This window comes from Aythya fuligula, chromosome 2 (assembly GCF_009819795.1).
Source record: "Aythya fuligula isolate bAytFul2 chromosome 2, bAytFul2.pri, whole genome shotgun sequence".
In the NCBI taxonomy this organism is placed as follows: domain Eukaryota; kingdom Metazoa; phylum Chordata; class Aves; order Anseriformes; family Anatidae; genus Aythya; species Aythya fuligula.
This window is the reverse complement of record NC_045560.1, coordinates 107,166,609-107,185,580: the sequence shown is the minus strand read 5'-3', so window position 1 is coordinate 107,185,580 and position 18,972 is coordinate 107,166,609. Positions and strand designations below refer to the sequence as shown.

The 18,972-nt window shown below is 40.6% G+C and overlaps 1 protein-coding gene across 1 annotated transcript; it reads left to right on the top strand.

The window, feature by feature from the left end:
* The first annotated feature begins 773 nt into the window (after positions 1-773).
* On the top strand, positions 774-1,670 carry LRRC30 (leucine rich repeat containing 30). The gene has a single exon (XM_032180680.1). The coding sequence runs from the start codon at positions 774-776 to the stop codon at positions 1,668-1,670; it is 897 nt and encodes a 298-aa protein (XP_032036571.1).
* The last annotated feature ends 17,302 nt before the right edge of the window (positions 1,671-18,972 follow it).

Below are 18,972 nucleotides of genomic sequence, written 5' to 3'. Positions count from 1 at the left end.
GCCCTTTCTGCAAAGAAAGAGGCCTGTCCCCACTTCAAAGGTAATATAAAAGCTTAAATATTTTTTACAATAATTAACTTTTTTTTTTTTTTTTTAACTAAAGAGGAAAAAATAAAAAGGGGGGGGGTGGGAGTAGGGGGGGTGGGACTTGCAGGAAGATTCTTTACCAGCGTTTTTGCATCATACAAAGTTTTCTGGTGGATTGATAATTATTTCAGTGAAATGAGGAGCATCAAAATTAAAATGAATTTGAAAATGGCCTTTAATCTGAATTGAATTGATGTCTTGTTTGTTTGCTTGTTTTCTCCTATAGCTTACTTGTTTATTTTTTTGAAGTCACTCTTGTTAATTGTCCTGCAGCCATGGTATGTACCAGATAGCCAAGAAAGCTGACATGGGGAAGTTATATACAGCATCCTTGTGACCTTTTTGGAGTGAAGATACATATCTGTCCAATAAAGCCCAGGCCAAATGACAGTGACAGCTGCCTTGTGGCATTCAGTTTGAATTGAACAGGTTTGCTCACAAGTCTGGAGCAAGTATTTCATTACAGACTGTGCACCAAGAACAACATAAGCACCCAAAAGTGAAACTTTCCCTCAGCAGCTATGGAAACTACCCTGGTGGACTGAGATGCACTTCACAGGCTCCTCCTTATCTCCTTGCTTTGACTTTCCTGCAAGCTGTCAACCTCTGGTGGCATTTGCATGTTGGTGTAGTACTTGCACGGGAAGAAAACCTCACTTGATTTATCAGGAGCAATCCAAGGTGTTATGGGAACCGAACACTCAAAAAGCGAGAGGCGAAGAAGAATGTTTTTTCTGAGGAAAGGTCCAAAGTTGCCTGCATGGGAAGATGCTCTTCTCTCAGGGAAAGACCCCAAGTCATTGCTGAAACGGGGATTGCGTTATGTCAGCTTGAGCCTTATAATGAAAGGGATGACCAGTGCTCCTGACTTCTTGTGGGGACTGCCTGAGGTGCAGAAACTGAACCTCTCACGCAACCAGCTGGTGGTAATTCCTCCTTCACTGGGAAAACTGGACCGGCTCGTAGTGCTGAACTTGGGTGGCAACTGCCTCAAGTGTCTGCCGAAGGAGATCGGGCTGCTGAGGAACCTGAAGGTCTTGTTTGTTAATATGAACTGCCTGACAGAAGTGCCAGCAGAGCTCAGCTTGTGCAGAAAGCTGGAAGTTTTGAGCCTCTCACACAACTGCATCTCACAACTACCTTCAAGCTTCACCGACCTGACAAATTTAAAGAAACTGAACCTCAGTAACAATCGCTTCGTGCAGATTCCCCTCTGCATTTTTGCACTGAGGAGCTTAGACTTCTTGCACCTGGGGTCCAACAGACTTGAAAGCATTGCAGAGAGTGTTCAGTATCTAGCCAATTTGCAAATTTTTATAGTAGAGAATAATAACATACGCACTCTGCCGCGGTCTCTCTGCTTCATCGTGGCTCTGGAGCTACTAAATGTAGATTACAACTCCATACAGACTCTTCCAGATGACCTCTACCTGCTGCGCAGGCTGCCCCGCATTGCGTGGAACCCAATGGACAAAGGCCTCCACGTCTCCCACAACCCTCTGTCCCGACCCCTGCCTGAGCTCGTGGAGGGGGGACTGGATGTCCTCTTCAACTACCTCAGGGAGAAAAAGGAGCACCACTGACTTTCTGCTGAGCTTGGGATTAAGCCTGTCATCACAACTCAGTCACGCCAGAGCACTTTCCTCAGCAGTCACTTCCACTTCCTAATACTTGGATTTCCAAGACTATGGATGGCTTTAGTAATGGTTGGAAGAAAGCAAGTAAAGTATGATGGTCTGTTTAAATGTGTGAAGAGTAAGATTTTCTAAAACTACCCACCCCTGTAACCTTCAATGTTGGAGTGTTTGTTTTCGGGGGGGGGGGGGACAAAATTAAAAAAAGAAAGAAACACGATAAAATGTTTGCTCTTCATTTGACAGGAACAAATTAAGGCAGACTTCTAGGAGTTCAGAAACGTATATTTGCTAGCTATCATGTTGGAGGAATATTAATATAAATTGGATTTACTATACGTGATTACAGTTGCACTTTAACTCCTGCTCAGTTCTTCATGTGCAGATGCCACTACATAAACAAACACTGCTTATCTAAGTGAATCTCAAGGAAAATGTTTAATTCACTTTCAGCAGTGAGTATATCCTGAGCTATATTAGCCCACAGACAGTGTATTACCTGCCAGTTTAATATTATTTGTTGTTTACCCTGCAGCTGTGAGCTGGCCACTATAAATTACAGGTGAAGATGGCTGGCAGTGTGGCAATTCCCCAGTTCTCTGGAAGAAGACCCCAGCCTTTCCCAGAGAACGTAGTCCCTTGCCTGAAACACACAGCCTTTTGTACAGAGCCTACTGGGGTGCCAGTAGAAGTGCATCAGGACCATCAAGAAGCAGCATCTACACCAGAAGTGAAAGTGGGTCCTTATTCCCTCAAACAAAGGCTGCCAGATGAAGTTGCTCATTGCTGGATGAACTGCACTGCTTTCCTTTTTGTGCTTCCCTGCATTTGGAGTCACAGAGTAATTTGACTCAGGAGGCCATAGGTCTCCTAAAGGTGAAACATTTCTTTCAAGAAAAGCAGCAGCAAACCAGTCATCAGCTTAAGTAAGAGCTTCAAAAACAAATACTTATTTCTGTGATTTTCAGTAGCAGCCAGTAGCATAGAAGTCAGTTCGTATGTGATTTCTCATATTGATCTTCTGTGTATGTCCTTCATCAAAGTTTTATCTAGTAATAAAGACGCAGTATGAAAGAGCTGTTAACAATTTATGCAACTTGATTTTTTTTTCTCACAACTCTGTTGATTCAACTCTGTTGAAATCAGTTGAGATAAATGCTTCTAATGGCAGCATAAAAGAGGAATGAGCCTGTAATTCTTGAACTAATTAAGAATATTCAAAGCCACTTTTAAAGTACTTCCTATTGTATGTCTCAGGAATCAATGTTTACTTTCTGAAATGTAATTGGCTCAGAATTATGGAAGACTGTGGAAGATTGATCCTGCTTCTAGTGAGGCTAATGGACAGCCGCTGTCTGAGGGAAAAACTCTTCCGTCAGCAGTGGTAGAAGTAGTCTGATAAGAGCAGACAATTATGTAATTCATAGACACATGCAAGTAAATGCAGCACCTTTGGGCATGCTAACGTTATCAGTGCAGTGCTGAACGCAGCCACGAAGAATCTGTGCTAACAGACTCTTCCTCTCTGGGGCTGCTCACTGATATTTTGTTATGTTGCATTGTTTTGTGTATCGTTTTTTATCTTAATAGAGAATTTCAGTGTTGTGCCCAGGAACTGCGGTTTCTAAGTGTGCAGTCAAGGACAAATCTTATGTTTCTAGCAAAAGAGAAACCCTTTTGAAGGACACTTTTGCTCATGCATAAGACAAACAAACAAACAAACAAACAAAATAAACAACAAAGCATGGTTATTTTGTGAATTTTTCATTTAATATATGTTTCAGAAGTTTTTTATCTAGCTTTGCATGCATTTATTCCACCCATGCAATAGGATTTGTAGCAAGTTCCAAGATTTTTAATGCACAATACATCGAATAAATTAATATGTGATTCAATTAGCGACAAGAAATAACCCTGCAATTATTTATAGAAATACCAACAGATAATTCTTGGAGGGGATTAGGCACAGATTATTAACTTTTCTAAATGCTTATTTCATATCCCTAAGTCCTGCATTCACGTAAACACTGTAGTCCCTCAGTAGCTCTTTGCAGGAAAATTAAATTCCTATGACATTAATCACCTGAAAAGACTTTCCACATATCAGTATCCAGGATTATATGACACCAGATAGCCTCCAATGTGTTCTGACTAAAAGAGGTATGCACAGTAATTTACATGGAAGATGTGAGCCTGGACTGTGTGTGTTCATTAGGACACCACTACCAAGGGTGAGCAGCAGTGCATGATTCAAGAAAATGGTCTCCCGACAGGGGATTAAAAGGCAAATTTGACAGAATCAAATGCATCTGGAAAAGCAGTTATAATATGAAGTGCAATAGCAATAATTTAAAATTAAATTATTCAATTGAATAATAATAACCTTTTACTCAAGCTAATAAACCTTTGCAAGCATACGAAACACATAAAAGTCTCTGGCTTTTTAAACAGAATAACAAAATTCATTGAATAAATGGTACTTTAATGTATAATTCAGATTTTAGCACTAAAAAGATAATTTCTACTGAACTGCTTAATCTTTCTTTCATTTCTGAATTAAGGCCCTTATAAATAAGTTTCTTAGAGATAGAGAAAATGATCTCACATGAGTAAAGGTGCAGTTCTGAATTCTTACTGTAAATAGAAAAGACTGTATATCACTGTTAATGTATAGAAATATGCATAGGAGGCAAATAAACGTGTTTGCATCTGAGAGGGTGAAAGAGGCACAGGAGGGAGGCGGAAAGCCTAATGTCATACACTGGCTCTGGTTGTGAGTAAGGCATTAGCAAAGAGTTAGTGGATCTCAGCCTTCCCATCTGACACCAGTTGTACAGAGCGTGAGGAAAAAAAGGTGCTGAAATGCTGCAGGGGCTACAGTCATATCTCATATTATATGAAACCTATCATTTCTATGTGTATATTAAATGATATGATTTTGACTTAAAATCTGTCAGAGAACTGTGCGCTGAACAGTGCACTTGTTTCCAGCACTTACTGAAGTTTCCTCACCATAGGTCTGACAGCAGTATAACTTTTGATGCATTTATTTTTCTCGTTGTTATTGGCAGTGGTGGTTTTCAAAGGAATGGAAAAAGCAGGATCCACTCATGGAAAAGGATGCTCTCATGGCAGCCTGACTTTTCGACAGCTGCTGCTCAGAGAAGCTCTCAAAGAGCTAAAGGTTAGGAAAATCCTTGGTATGGATGAAATGAAGGGCAAAGCACAAGAACCGAGTAGAAAGAGCATAATCAGGAACCAAATATTTGTAAAAAGTATAATATGCAATGGGGCTATATAGTTTGGTCCCCAGCTATCATCAAATATATTGATGGTTCATTTGGTGAGGTGAACAGCTTCTGTTTTTATTTTATTTTAAATTATTATTTTATCATTTTATTTTTAATATTTTATTTTATTTTAGGTATGTTTTTGTTTAAAATAAATTAAAAAAAAAAAAGCTGCATTCTGTGAAAAGTTTAAGCCTAGTAAACATGCAAGATCTTTGAAAACTGGAAGATTTCAGAATCTTGGTCTAACACAAAAGTTTTGGCTTCAAAATTTGACTGAAATGAAAAAAAAATTAATTTGAAATGTTGCTATAGTATCCCTCTGCAAGTTAAAGCCGAAATGTGTTGTACCTACTGCTCTACAGTTACTGGCCAAACCTGCCACATGGACAAACTCGTTCATGCTGCTTGTGTCTAGTGACCTCCCAAAACACATTGCAAGGTCTCAGCAGCCCCATGAGGCACCACCAGGCATGTAAACTAGCCAGCAACACCAGCCTGTTATGCCAGCAAAGCAACAAGAGCCTACGGAGACCAATTTCCAAGATGCACTGGAGTGGCATTTCAAAACAGAATCTTTCAGATTCCAGCTGAAGGCTCAAGAAATTCAGTTTAAAGATTCTGTGACTATTGTTTTGGATGAAAAATAAGTATTTTTTTTCTGAATATATTTTTATTTGTTTTTATCAAAATTCCTCATTTCTTGTAAAACAAAAACAAAAACAACAAAAAAAACCACTAGAGCTGTTTCTCAGCATTTTTATTATAAGAACATATGTTTTGGAGTTTAGACATTTTAGGATACAAATGAATTGCTTTCTTGTTATTGCACTGTAACTTCACTAAACCATATTTTTTAGGTATTTTTGGTTAATATTTTAAAAACTTTGCAATCATTGTTTTACTGGATAAGGATGCATCTAAAAATATTACATTGATCCTGGAGAGTTGAACACATTCTTTACTTTGCTAGTCCAGCACATAACTTGAAAAAACATATCAACATAATAATTTTCACAAGTAGAAAAATCATTCACAGTCCAGCTTATTCCCTTAACCAAATAAAAACGAAAAGGAGCCTCATAGGTCATCAGGCTTTCCAGTATAACCACATGAAAGAGAAACAAAGAAATCAAAGGAAATAAACTGATCATCTAATCAGTACAAATTCACTGAATTCCAAGGGTAAATTTCCTGCAGAGCCTTCAGACATTCAGTAATTCAGGGAGATTTTCACACCACCTTGCAGGATTACATTAAATATAGTTAACATAAATAAAAATAAATATAGGAAATTATATATATACAATAATATGTAAAATATTAAGGAAATATGCACATTATTATGTAATGTATGCTTCTGCAATCCATATGTGTGAGAGCTGAAGTCCTGAAACAGTTACAGCCAAAGGAAAACTTGCATTGACTGTAAAAGTGCCTGCACTTATATAAGAATACATACATTTACCATTCTATATGCAGCAGAAACAAGATTTGAAAACTCAATAGATGTTTAAATGCCTATGCGGCTTTAGATATATTGGGACAGGGATACACTTTAATACTCACACGTGGAGTAAGCCTGAAAATCCTTTTATAAAATTGCATAATCCTTCCTCTGTACAAGTAAAAGGCAGAATAATAATTATAAAAGATGAAAAAAAGAGACACTGAAACGTCTCTGCTTTAGAAATGTATTAGGTTATCTGAACACCCTGAATATCCCAAGAGGAAATCAAATTCATATAAAGATTTTTTTAAAGTGGAAATTATATAAGAAATGTTTTTTCTCCCTCGCAGCTATCCAGAGGAAAATAGAGTACTGACGTTATTAGTTTTAAATTCTTCTTTTATTTTCCCCCCACCACTGATTTCATACATTTATCTCTCTTGCAGCCAACCAGCCTTCAAAAACCATCCCTTAACACCATCTCCTGCAGCACTCAGCCCAGCAGTACCAGCAGGGTCCCACACTGCTAAGGCCACTGACCACACCAGATGACTGCAGGGTCTGGTGACAAAGCCTGAAATTTATACTCCAATGTATGTGGAGTCATGTCATGCATGGCTAAAAAGGTAGTTTCCAGTGAAGCAGGAAGTGTAGCAACAGATTTAGAAAAGGTCACTGCAAATTATACTGCTGCATAAGGGGAGCTTACCCAGGCAGACTGAAAAGAAGACCAAAGGGCAGAGCTCTACATTCTCCTATGGCTCAGAGGAGTTTCAGATACCATAAATTTATTGATGAATACCCTGTTTTTAATTTTGTCTACCCAGGCTTAAAAAAGAAAAATAAAATTATTTTTGCCATTTTGATACAACTCTTCAAAGGAAATATATGTTGCTTCCGTTTCTTTCTTACCTCCAACCTTTGCATCCTGGGTGTGTTCACAGAAGTAGCAAATTTCTTCTCGCCCCCTACAAAGTCAGTCCTGCTGGGTGTGGGTGGGTGTGAAAATGTATCCAGGGCCTGATCTCTTACCCTCCATGCAAGGAGGAGAGCATGGGGGAGGCATGCAGGCACCACGATCAGTGGTCATGAGACACGTAACTTATCCAAAATAAGCATCCTGATCAACACAACGTCTTTATGCACCTCCTTAGCAGTTTAGGACAGTGGTTAGTCCCTGGGCACGGTTTCCATGGTCAAGAGAGAGAGATTAAGTTTCTCTTGGGACAGCACTAAGAAAGGAACCTGTCTTAAGAGCCCCATGTTGTCCCAGGGTCTTTCCCTGCTGGCTGCAGAGAGCCCCAGGATATCTGCAGCCTAATTTAGCCATCTGAAGTGAGATCAGTGACATTGTACAGTACAACTTGTCCTCCCCTTGCCTCTGTAGCAAGTGCACACAAGACCAGAAGTGGCATCCTTCAACATAACATTCAGACTTGCTGAGAAGGGGTGGAAGATAGGGCAGAGAAACACCAACAAGCCAAAAATGCCCTATGCCAAGTGCTTTGAATGACAGAAAATCTTTTATCTCCCTCGCTGTTAAAATGCTCTGCCTTGAAATGAGTTTTAAAAAGACACATGCAAAAGAAGCCTCTGTACTTTTTAGAAATGGCATTGCAAAATCTGCTGAAAGAAATGACCAAGTGCACCATGGCAAACTCTCAGAGAAATAATCCCTTCCACCTAGGAAACAAACCTATTTTCTCTATACTTTCTTCACTTATATTTTGTCCTTTTTGTTTTTAGAAATATAATGGAAGAAGTGTGTGTGTATAAATTTTTGTTTTGGCAAGTCTGTGCATGCATACATATTTCCCCTACAGGGACAGCAGAGGTCCTAAATTGTTTGCTTGTGTGAGCAGGAAAGCCTCTCTGGCACAGACCAATGTGATGCCCTGTGAACAGCACCAGCCCTGGTGGGAGAGCTGAAGAATCCAGAACAATACCCACACTTTGGAGAATTCATTCAGTCAGCTGTGATTTGCTTAAGATAACACCTTTCCATAAGCATTTCTGTGCCCAGTGGTCCCCTGTATCTTTCAGTACACCAAACTTCTCTTTCCAACTGGGGAATAACACTGTAAAGAATGGATTGCAATGTGGTGTTTGTGTGTTCTGTCCACACACAAAAGAAGTTACAAAGATACTAAGGAACCTTGAAATTAATTCAGTAAAAACATCCCTCTGAGCCTGTGGGTGTGCGTGTTTGTGCGTGTTTGGAAGTATTTGGGAGGTTTTTACAATGCTTTGTGATGCAGTATCTGAGGAATAAGTGTGAGCTGACTGAAAAATTGCATATTCCACTGCAAATAATATGCTGGTGATTTAGTATCAAAGCAGGACTTTAAATAAATGTTGGTAAACTATGTTGGTTTTGAATTTGTTTTGCATTAATTTTTCTGGGTGTTTTTTAGTGTCAGATATCACAATGTTCATGGGGACTTTTTATTAATCAATGTCGAGATTTAAAATACAGAAGAATTCCAGTTTGGTTGTGCTTTTTTTTTTTTTTTTTTTTTTTTTTTTTAATTGATGAATGATCAGGGAAGAAGATACAATCATTTTCTGCTCCTTAGTCAGTAAATGTTTAGTAGCTCTTGCTGTGAACTATTTGTAATGCATTTTTTAGCACATCAAAAAGAGTTTCAATTCTACACAGCCTAATCTTTCTTAGAAAATTTATAGAATTGATTCTAAGCTGAATACATTAAAGTTCAATTTAGCCTGGATGGTTGTAGAAGGCTCAAATGGAAAAGTTTAGAGAATTTGTACATCTAATTGTCTAGGCTGCTCCTGGAGGCAAGGGTTGAAATGTAGTTGGTTCAAAATTTGGTTCAAGTTCAGAAGAACATAAATGGTTGTTGATCAAAAGCTGAAGATTTTACCTCTCCCATTCAATCTCCATATTTTATTTGGAAAAAAAAAAAAAAAAAGAAAAAAAGAAAAAAGTCATACAAAGTCATACTAAAAAAGTCATACTAAACACATAACAGTGTTTAGTATGAGCTTTTTAGCAGCCTCTTCTTACACTGGAAGAATATATTAGTCAGCGTTTCAGACTTCTAGTCCAGCTTAGAAGGCAAACCTAAAGATGTTTATTTAGGTTGCTCTTCTCTAGATGGTTTCCTGGGGCTGGTAGGACTGAAAGCAAATGTATGTTTGTAGTAAGGCATCTTTGGTTTTACAAACCCCATATCAGGAATAGTTTTGATTTATTTCTCGTTTTGCTCAAATTACGAGTAGTTAAGATGTCTTACCTTCCTTGGACTGGCATGCAGATGTTAGAGTGTATAGGTGAGAAAATTTATTCAGCGTGTCCAAATCCTCCTGAGGACTACTAGCCTTAGGGGAAAATGTGGAAATTCACTAGGGACTCAGGGCTTCCTCTGGTGTTTCAGGTGTCCATTAGAGAGGCTGCTTAATGTCCTTTAGATAGGCTAATATGTTGCAAAGCACTGACATTTCAAGACTTAGCCCTGAAGCTAATAGCTCTTCTGGGTAAGTCATTTTCACATTTACATCAATTTAGTGTAGTCTAGATTTGGATAAAGATAAGCATGGCTTTTCACTTGCCAGTGTTGCCAGGGTGATGAGCCACCAAACTGGGCTTTCTGCAACAATTCTCCTCTCTCTTCTACCCTCCAAACTAGTGGTTGGCTGTTCTGAGTATGACCTTGTGTGTACATTCAACAACAAATACACAGCAGAAATGCCCTACATTTGCCTTGCCACAGTTCGTACTAACAGTAGTTTATTTTAAAATGTAAGATAAATGATGAATATAAGGGGAGGAGTGAAGAATTGCCAGTTTAGAGGTTAGTGCTATATGTGGAGTCACGTTCATGGAAAGCCAGGACAGTTTACATATAGTTTCTTTCATACTAGCTATCTGTATTTTCACATTATTTCTACTGCCTTTTTCTTTTCATTTGTCCTTCCTCTTTGTTTTATTATGCTGTCTCTTTTCCATTGCTACCCACTCTTCTTCCGTTTTTGTTTTGCCTTTTGTTTTGCCTTTTTGTTTCTTGTTAACAAGTTTCAACATTTTTAATTAATGTTGTCTGCTTAACTAATGCCAGTTCAACCCTCCTTCTCTGAAATTGTCCTGCAAAACAAGTTAATCATTAGCAGAGGCCTGTCTTGATCAACTGCTTGGAGGTTCACTGAGCATAACAAAAACAAAAAAACAAAACAACAAAAAAAAATACAAGTAGACTAAGTGAAAAATGGTTAACAAGCCTCAGGAAATAATAAAGAGCCTGAAGACTGGAATATACTTTCCACTTGGTGGCATTTTTCTGTGCCCCTGTAACTCATAAATCCCCAGTCTCCAGTATGATTCTAGATGGACATTTATTTTAGCCAAATACTGAAGTGCTATTGCAAATACAAAAAATGTGGGAAAGTGTCTAGACACCACCATGGGTGATCAAGAATTCCTGCCCTCACCTGGCTTATTCTCCAGAGGTCCCCTCCTGTTTCCAGTGAAGCTCTACATTAATTCACTACCTCTGTTACCTGTGTTTTGGACATGAGGGATTTCAGTCCCCCAGTGTCCTGTTGCTACAGAATGATTTAGAAACATATAAAAGCAGGAATAGATTCTCTTGGCCAGCCCCAGATTTTGCCATGTGCTGTAGACACTGAGATTTATGTCTAGTTCTCTATTTCTGCTCTAAAAATATTCCCGCCTCCCTCCCTTTCACCTGTGTATAATACACTTCTAATCTCTGGTGTCAGTCCTTTACAAAGCAGGCTGCAGTCCTGAGGCTGGAGCAACGATGCGTAGACACAATTACACAGGGCAGGGACAATTACGCTGCTCACAGAGAGATACTCACTTTAACTTCAGGACAGAAAGAAGAAAGGTAGGAAAAAGAAAGGGAAGGCAACAGGATCCAGCACAGAAGCACTGAATCTCTTGCCTGATTGGGACTGAGCTAGTTGATGTGAAGCTCAGCACTGCCCTGCTGTGACTGTCGGGAGATTTGGGGGCTCTGCTCTTGTGGGATGCTAGCCCCAGTGAAGCAGGGCTGAAGGAACTGCTCCTCCAAGCTTCACCTCCCCCTGAGTTCAGTGGGAACTGCAGGCATACAGAGGTGAAAGAGGGCTGAATTTGATGTACACAGGGCACTATGGTACAAGATAAGATAACAGCATAACAGTGTAATTTATCCACTAGTTCTGGGATGAATCACGGTTGACCATAAGGTTGTTGCTTACTGCTGGGTGTCTGAAGGTACAGCCTGTTCCACGGCAGGCAGTGCTGCATCAGTTTTGCACTTAAGGGGAATATACGAAAACTCTTCTGCCTCCAAGGAAAACCTCCTGGTTCAGGATCCATAAAAACTCAGAGACAGATCTGAACTGACTGCTCACAATCCATTTTAAAGTCCCTTCTCAGTCCATCACTGTAAAACATAAATCAAACCACTGTACAATATGACTGAACAAATGTAGTTGGAGTCTTATTACATAAAAGCAAGCAAACAGGATGACTAGAAGGGTATTTTAATACATTATAGTGGTTAGTTGGTAGTTTGATGTCAGATATATGAAATATTAAGCAAGATATAATAATCCCTCTAGTAATGTTAAAATGTTCACATTTTTAATCTAGAGATCTCACTGATGAGGCATGATTGTTCAACATCCTAGAAGGCAGCTTTCTAAATTATGCTATTCCCCATGGCAAGTGAAGGACAGATCACAGACTTAATGGAAGGAGCATTTTCGTTTTCCCTGGTGCACAGTAGGATTTACATTTCAGCCCTCCAGCAAACTGAGTTACTCATGATACCTTCTAAATTAGTGCCACCTCATGAGTTTCACCCAGGATACTTCCTAAATTAACAAGTAATACATTTAGGAATCCCTGAAAGGCTTATTATTTCCTGTCTAATATATCATTTGCACTGTATATAATTTCTGACACACTGTGCCCACCCTTTCTTCTAGTGAAAGATTCCCATAGGTTAAATATGGCACCATCAATGCCCAATTCCAGCTTCCTATTATACTTCTGTACCAGCAGAGGAATTAAGGCTAACTGCAAAAGAATCGTTCCCCTGGCCTTTCAGTTTATGTGCTTTCATAGCTGCAGAATCACAGCAGAATTGCTGGTCCATTATGTTATCATTTCTATTTGATGGTATAAAAGTAAATGCTGCATTCATAACCCCATCTGCAGATGAAAGAGAGCTGTCATTCCGAGGTTAGGGTATTTGGTTCTGCATCCCAAGCCCTCCTGGCTGTTTCAGAAACCTACAGGGCTACAGTCATCTCTGAGCTGCTTGTCCACCTCTGTCACCACTTGGGACTGCAGCAGGAAGCAGCAGAGGGATCAGAAATGCTGATGTAACCGTTCCTGTTGGGAAGTAGCTGCTCATTAATATGCTCTCAGGCTGTCATACTCTGAGATGATGGGCAAAGGTGTTTGCAAAGCTGGAAATCAAGAAATGCCCACCTCTTCAGCTTTGTCTGCGGTAGGAATTTAACTCGTCACTGACAAAACACATTAGCAGCTGGAACAGCTGGAACAGTGCTCACACAGGTCTAGCCAAAGCATAGAGATATTGCTGGCATCTTACTTCATCCCCCCCAATCCGTCTGAGCTACACCACCATCTGCTTCTGATGCAGAGCATGCCTATGGCACTAGGGTCCAATTACCTGGAAACTCTCCGTTCACTTAACATGAGAGTCAGATGCCTTCACCCCAGGTAGAGGGCTTCTGGCAGCAGAAAGCTGTTTCTAGGCAGACTGGATCCCCACAGGCATTTGCTGTGACAAGGGTGCCTGAGACTGAGCATGGTCACCATTGGAAGGGGATGCAGTGGTTCCTCACTCCCCTTAGGCAGGTCCCACAGCTGCACCTCCAGCAGAGACCTCACCAAAATTCATCTGCTTTTCCTCAGCAGGTATAAAGCAGAAAAAATGTTGAACCCTGTGGCTTCAGAAGAAATGTCCGTAACTTTATTTATTTATTTATTCTTATTATTTTTTAAATTTATTGCACTAGTTAGAACAACTTGCATCTATGAGCTCTTAATATTTTCAGCTATAGCTAATAACCATGGCACAAAGGTTCTGATCAACTTCTTGGAAATGGGCAGCCATGCGTCTACAAAATAGGATGTGGTTTTTTTGTTGTTACTGTTATTGTTTTTTGTTTGCTTGCTTGTTTGTTCATACACACAAGAATAAATATAATTCTTTCTGGAGACACCTTTCAGCTGCTGAGTGAGGTGACAAACAAACAAATCCATCTACAGACTCTCTGTTACTTCCTTTGTGAATAGCTACCATTTGCATTGTAAACATTTTAACAAAGACACATTTAGCTAAATTTAACCCTATGACTTTGATGAGTTTAGTCCATTGACTTTGTGGAGGAAAATACAGAACTGAGTCTTGTTTTTGATTAAGCTCATGAGTACAAAGAACTCTCTCAAAAATTCCCACTGTGGGACCTCAGCCAGCAGAGGCCCATAGCCAAACAATGGGAACTTGTTATCACTCTTTGATTATAAGTATCTGTTGTCTAAATATGCACAAAATGCATAACTCTTATTTTTAACAGTTAATCTCGTATCTATTTTTAAAGAACAAAGACTCCACTCTCCATTTTTGAAGGTCTCACTAACTAATTTAAATGCTTTAGATCAAATTACAGAATGACTAAATTTGATTTGCAATGAGAATCAGATCAACAAAATTATCCCAAAGGAATCTGGGAGGGTTCCTCTAAAAAGGTGATGCAGATGATAGCCCAGACGAAGTTTCTCTGCTCAATGTATGCAACATGGGGAAACAAGCACAGTGCAATTAGAAAACTATGACCCGATTATCATCAAGGAAATGTGTTTTGATGAATCACACAACTGGAACACTGCAATTGAGGGCTACAGGCTTTTCAGGAGAGAGAGACAGGGGAGCAGAGTCAGGGATATTTCTTTCTGTGTTAAGAAATGGATAGACAGTGAAGAGCTGCCTGTGAGAAACAGCCATAAGCAGGTTGAGAGCTTGTGGATAAAAATTAAGGAGCAGACCAATAAAGGACACATTGTGGCTGGGGTTTGTTACAGGCCACCTGATCAAGGGGAACCTGCTGACAAGGCCTTCCTGCTTCAGCTGCAAGAAGCATCACACTCACAGGCTCTCATCCCAATGGGGGACTTGAACCACCCAAATGTCTGCTGGGGCAGACATGCTACACAGCAGGCTGTAAGCAACCCAGGAGACTCCTGGAGTACATCAAGGAAAACTTCGTGATCCAGGTATTGGACAAACCAACGAGAGGAGAAGCGTTAATGGCCTGGTGCTCACCAAAGTGGATGAGTTCATTAAAGAGGTTAAGATTGGAGACAGTCTGGGCTGCAGTGACCATGCCTTGGTTGAGGCTGTGATCTTGAGGAATATAGGCCTGGCAAAGAGCAAAGTCAGGACCCTGAACTTTAGGAGAGCAAGATTCCAGCTGCTTAAAGAACTAGTGGATGAGATCTCCCAGGAAACTGTCCTTCGGGACAGAGGAACTGATCAGACCTAGAAACACTTTTCTTAGAGAACAAGAGCTCTCCATCCCCATATGTAAGAAATCAAGCAGGAAAAGCAGGAAACTGAGGTAGATGAGCAAGGATCTGCTGGTCACACTGAGGTGTAAGAAGGAAATGCACAGGCAGTGAAAGTAGGGACATGTGGCCTGGGAATTGTTCAGGGATGCTGTCTGGATATGCAGGGATAGTGTCAGGAAATCCAAGGCATGGATGGAACTGAGCTTGGCAAGGGATGCAAAGAGTACCAAGAAGGGATGCTATAGGTACATTGCTCAGAAAAGAAAGGCCAGGGAGAGTGTACTCCCTCTGATACAGGAGAAGGGTGAACTGGTAACGACAGACATGGAAAAGTCTAAGATACTCAACAACTTCTTTGCCTCAGTCTTCACTGTCAGCCAGGTTTCCCAAGTCTTTCCTTTCCCTGAAACCCTAGATAGAAGCTGGAGGAGCAAAGTCCCTCCCACTGTAAGTGAAGAGCAGGTTTGAGACCACCTGATGAAACTAAACAGCTACAAGTCTGTGAGGCCCAATGACATGCATCGCAGGATTCTGAGGGAACTGCCTGATGGAGTTGCCAAATCCCTCTCTATCATATTTGAAAAGTCCTAGCAGTCAGATGAAGTCCTTCGTGACTGGAAGAAGGGAAACATCACTCCCATTTTTATAAAGAGTAGAAAGGAGGAACTACAGAACGGTGAGTCTCACCTCTGTGCCTGGGAAGATCATGGAACAGATCCTCCTGGAAGCAATGTCAAGGCACATGCAGAACAAAGAGGTGATCTGAGACACCCAGCATGGCTTCACCAAGGGCAAACTCTTCCTGTCCAATCTGGTGGTCTTCTATAATGGAGTTGACAAGGGAAAGCAGACCAATTCCATTTACCTGGACTTCTGTAAGGTCTTTGACATGGTCCCACATGACATCCTTATCTCTAAATTAGAGAGATTTGGATTTGAAGGGTGAACCATCTGGTGGATAAGGAATTGGTTTGATGGACACAGCCAGAGAGTTGTGGTCAATGGTTCTATGTTCAGATGGAGGACAGTGACAAGTGGTGTCACTTGTCACTCAGGGGTCTACCTTGGGACCGGTGCCATTTAATGTCTCTATCAATGACACAGAGAGTGGGATCAAGTGCACCCTCAGCAAGTTTGCAGATGACACCAAGCTGAGTGGTGCAGTCAGTAATACAGTAGGAAGGGATGCCATCCAAAGGGACCTGGACAGGCTTCAGAAGTGGGCCCACATGAACCTAATGAGGTTCAACAAGGCCAAGAGCAAGGTGCTGCACCTGGGCTGGGGCAATAATAGGCATGAGCACAGACTTTTAATGAGAGGAGCTCATTAAAAATAGTTCTGCAGAGAAGGGTTTGAGGATTTTGGTGGACAAAAAGCTCAACAAGAGCCAGCAGTGTGTGCTTGCAGCCCAGAAGGCCAACTGCTTCCTGGGCTGCATCACCAGAGGAGCAGCCAGAAGGGCAAGGGAGGTAACTGTGCCCTTCTGCTCTGTTCTTGTGAGGCCCCACTTGGAGTCCTGCATCCAGGTCTGGGGCCCCCAGCATAAGAAGGATGTGGGGCTGTTAGAGCAGGTCCAGAGGAGGACCACAAAGATGCTCAGAGGGCTGGAGCACCTCTCCTATGAAGATATGCTGGCTAAGAGAGCTGGGGATGTTCATTCTGTAGAAGAGAAGGTTCTGGGGAGACCTCTTATAAAAAAGATGGAGAAAAACTTTTCACATGGGCAGATAGGACAAGGGAGAACAATTTTAAACTAAAATAAGGGAGATTTAGAATAGAGGTTAGGAAGAAATTCTTCACTCAGAGGGTGGTGAGGCGCTGGCACAGGTTGCCCAGAGAAGCTGTGGATGCCCCACCCCTGGAGGTGCTCAGGGCCAGGCTGGATGGGGCTTTGAGCAACCTGGTCTACTGGGAGATGTCCCTGCCCATGACAGGGACATCTGTCATTAGATTAACTGTTCCTTTCCAACCCAAGCCATTCTGTGATTCTACAATTCTATGATTCTGTAGTGCTTATCTCCAAGCACATGTCTCTCCTCTATGTAAATTTGGAGTCTCGGTCAACTCTGAGTTGACTCTCACAAACTCCCACAGACCAATATCTTGAGCAGTAGATGGAATATTTTATTTTGATATATAATATATCTCAAATCTCCTAAGGTAGCTGCTACCAACAGTATCTCCTTTGTCAGAGCTGTATATCTTAAAATATAGGAGTTAGATACTGAAATTAATTATTAACATGAAGCCTCCAGATCTTATAGCTATTCCAATCTAAAATCATAATATAAAGTTCAAAGAAGCCAAAAGAAAGAAGACAGAGAAATTACTATTCAAAAGAAAGTCACAGGAAATACATTGTTGATACAGCCTATAGGGCCCTGTGTGCTAAGGCACCTGTGATTCAGGTATTTTAGTGACGGCGTGTGAATTCATTCATTACCTAGAGAGAGCAGGATTCAGGTTGTGAACCCATGCATGAACTGAGTTCAGTTTTTGGAGTTTAGCTCTATACATCACTAAAACTTCACCAGAAGTTTTATCCCTTTCTGAAATTCAAATTTAGACCCTTGATTGCAAAGATCAGGTCTACAGCATGAAGCATCTCTGAGTTATCTCGGAGCATCTGTTGCCTCAGAATCCCACACTGCCTAGTTCCAAAAGCCTTGCCTCCATGTGTCGTTAATGAGTCTGGGAACAGTAGCCAGGGACATAGAGGACAGCTTGGAAGTCTGTAAATTAAGAGAAAACTGAAGTTTGACACCCACAGCAGACAAATCCTAGGGATTCTGCAGCACATGTGCAAAAAGAATAGGTGCCTGAGTAATGGCCTAATGAGGAAAATGAGTCAGTGCCGGACTGTGTCAGGAATAGCACTTCCCCATTTTCAAAGACCTTTGTCCTGGTATAGGGATTTTTATTATTATTATTTTTATTTTTAATGGGACCTATTTAATATAACACTGCCTGAACTAATTATGTTAGACTACCCATCCTGCAAATTGTTCTTAAGGAGTAATTTGAACATCTGGAGGGAGGTCATAGGACAGGGAGTCACCTTATCAAAACTCTATTCCTGTTCTGTCTTGGATATGTTCCGGGGAACTCTTTAAAGAACTGAGGCAGTTCAGTCTAGAGGCTAAAAGTAGTAAAAGTATAAACTTGGATTTATGAATGACAGACTTAAACGACAAGAGTTTTGCATAGACTGGTGGCACCTGTATTTCATGGGTTTTGTCAGGTTCAATCCTGACAAAAATAAATGAGTTTTTAGAGCTAATGATGAAAGTAATTATAAAAATTCATAATATTGATTAGACTTTTCTTTTGTAATTGCTTTAGATAATATAATGTATAAAAGCATTCAGGGATGTAATGAACATTGTGAGAAGGATTGAGCAAAAAAGTATGGATTGAAACCAACACCAGACTTGCACAAGAAACAGAGAGCCCTTTTACAAGGTGACAGGAATCCAGCACAAAAAAAAAAAAAAAAAGAGATTGGGTGGCAGCTGTTTTCCTGTTTACACATTCATTCTGTATGTCTTGCTGACAGACTGCTTTACAGCAGACTGATCCTTCGCCGAGTGTCTGAGCATGGGGTCCTGTTATACCATGAGAAAGAAAACCTTTATTTCAACAGGCAACAACTTAGTAAGGAAACTCCAGGAATGTTTTTTCGATTTTATTTATTTATTTATTTATTTTCCCTAGCAGACCTATAAACACATTTGGGTAGAAGGGCTGGGCCACAGCAAAGGCTGGGTTCCTGCCCTCCTCATCTCAGCTGTCCATGGGGACTTGTCAGATTTGTTGCCATCACTGCAGCAGGGCAGGAGGCAGCTAAAATCAGCTTCCTGCCATAAGGGAATATGCGGCAGATGGCACTGTTTCTTTAGCAGTCTGCACCAGCCTCCCTTTCCCTTTGTGGGAAGTTC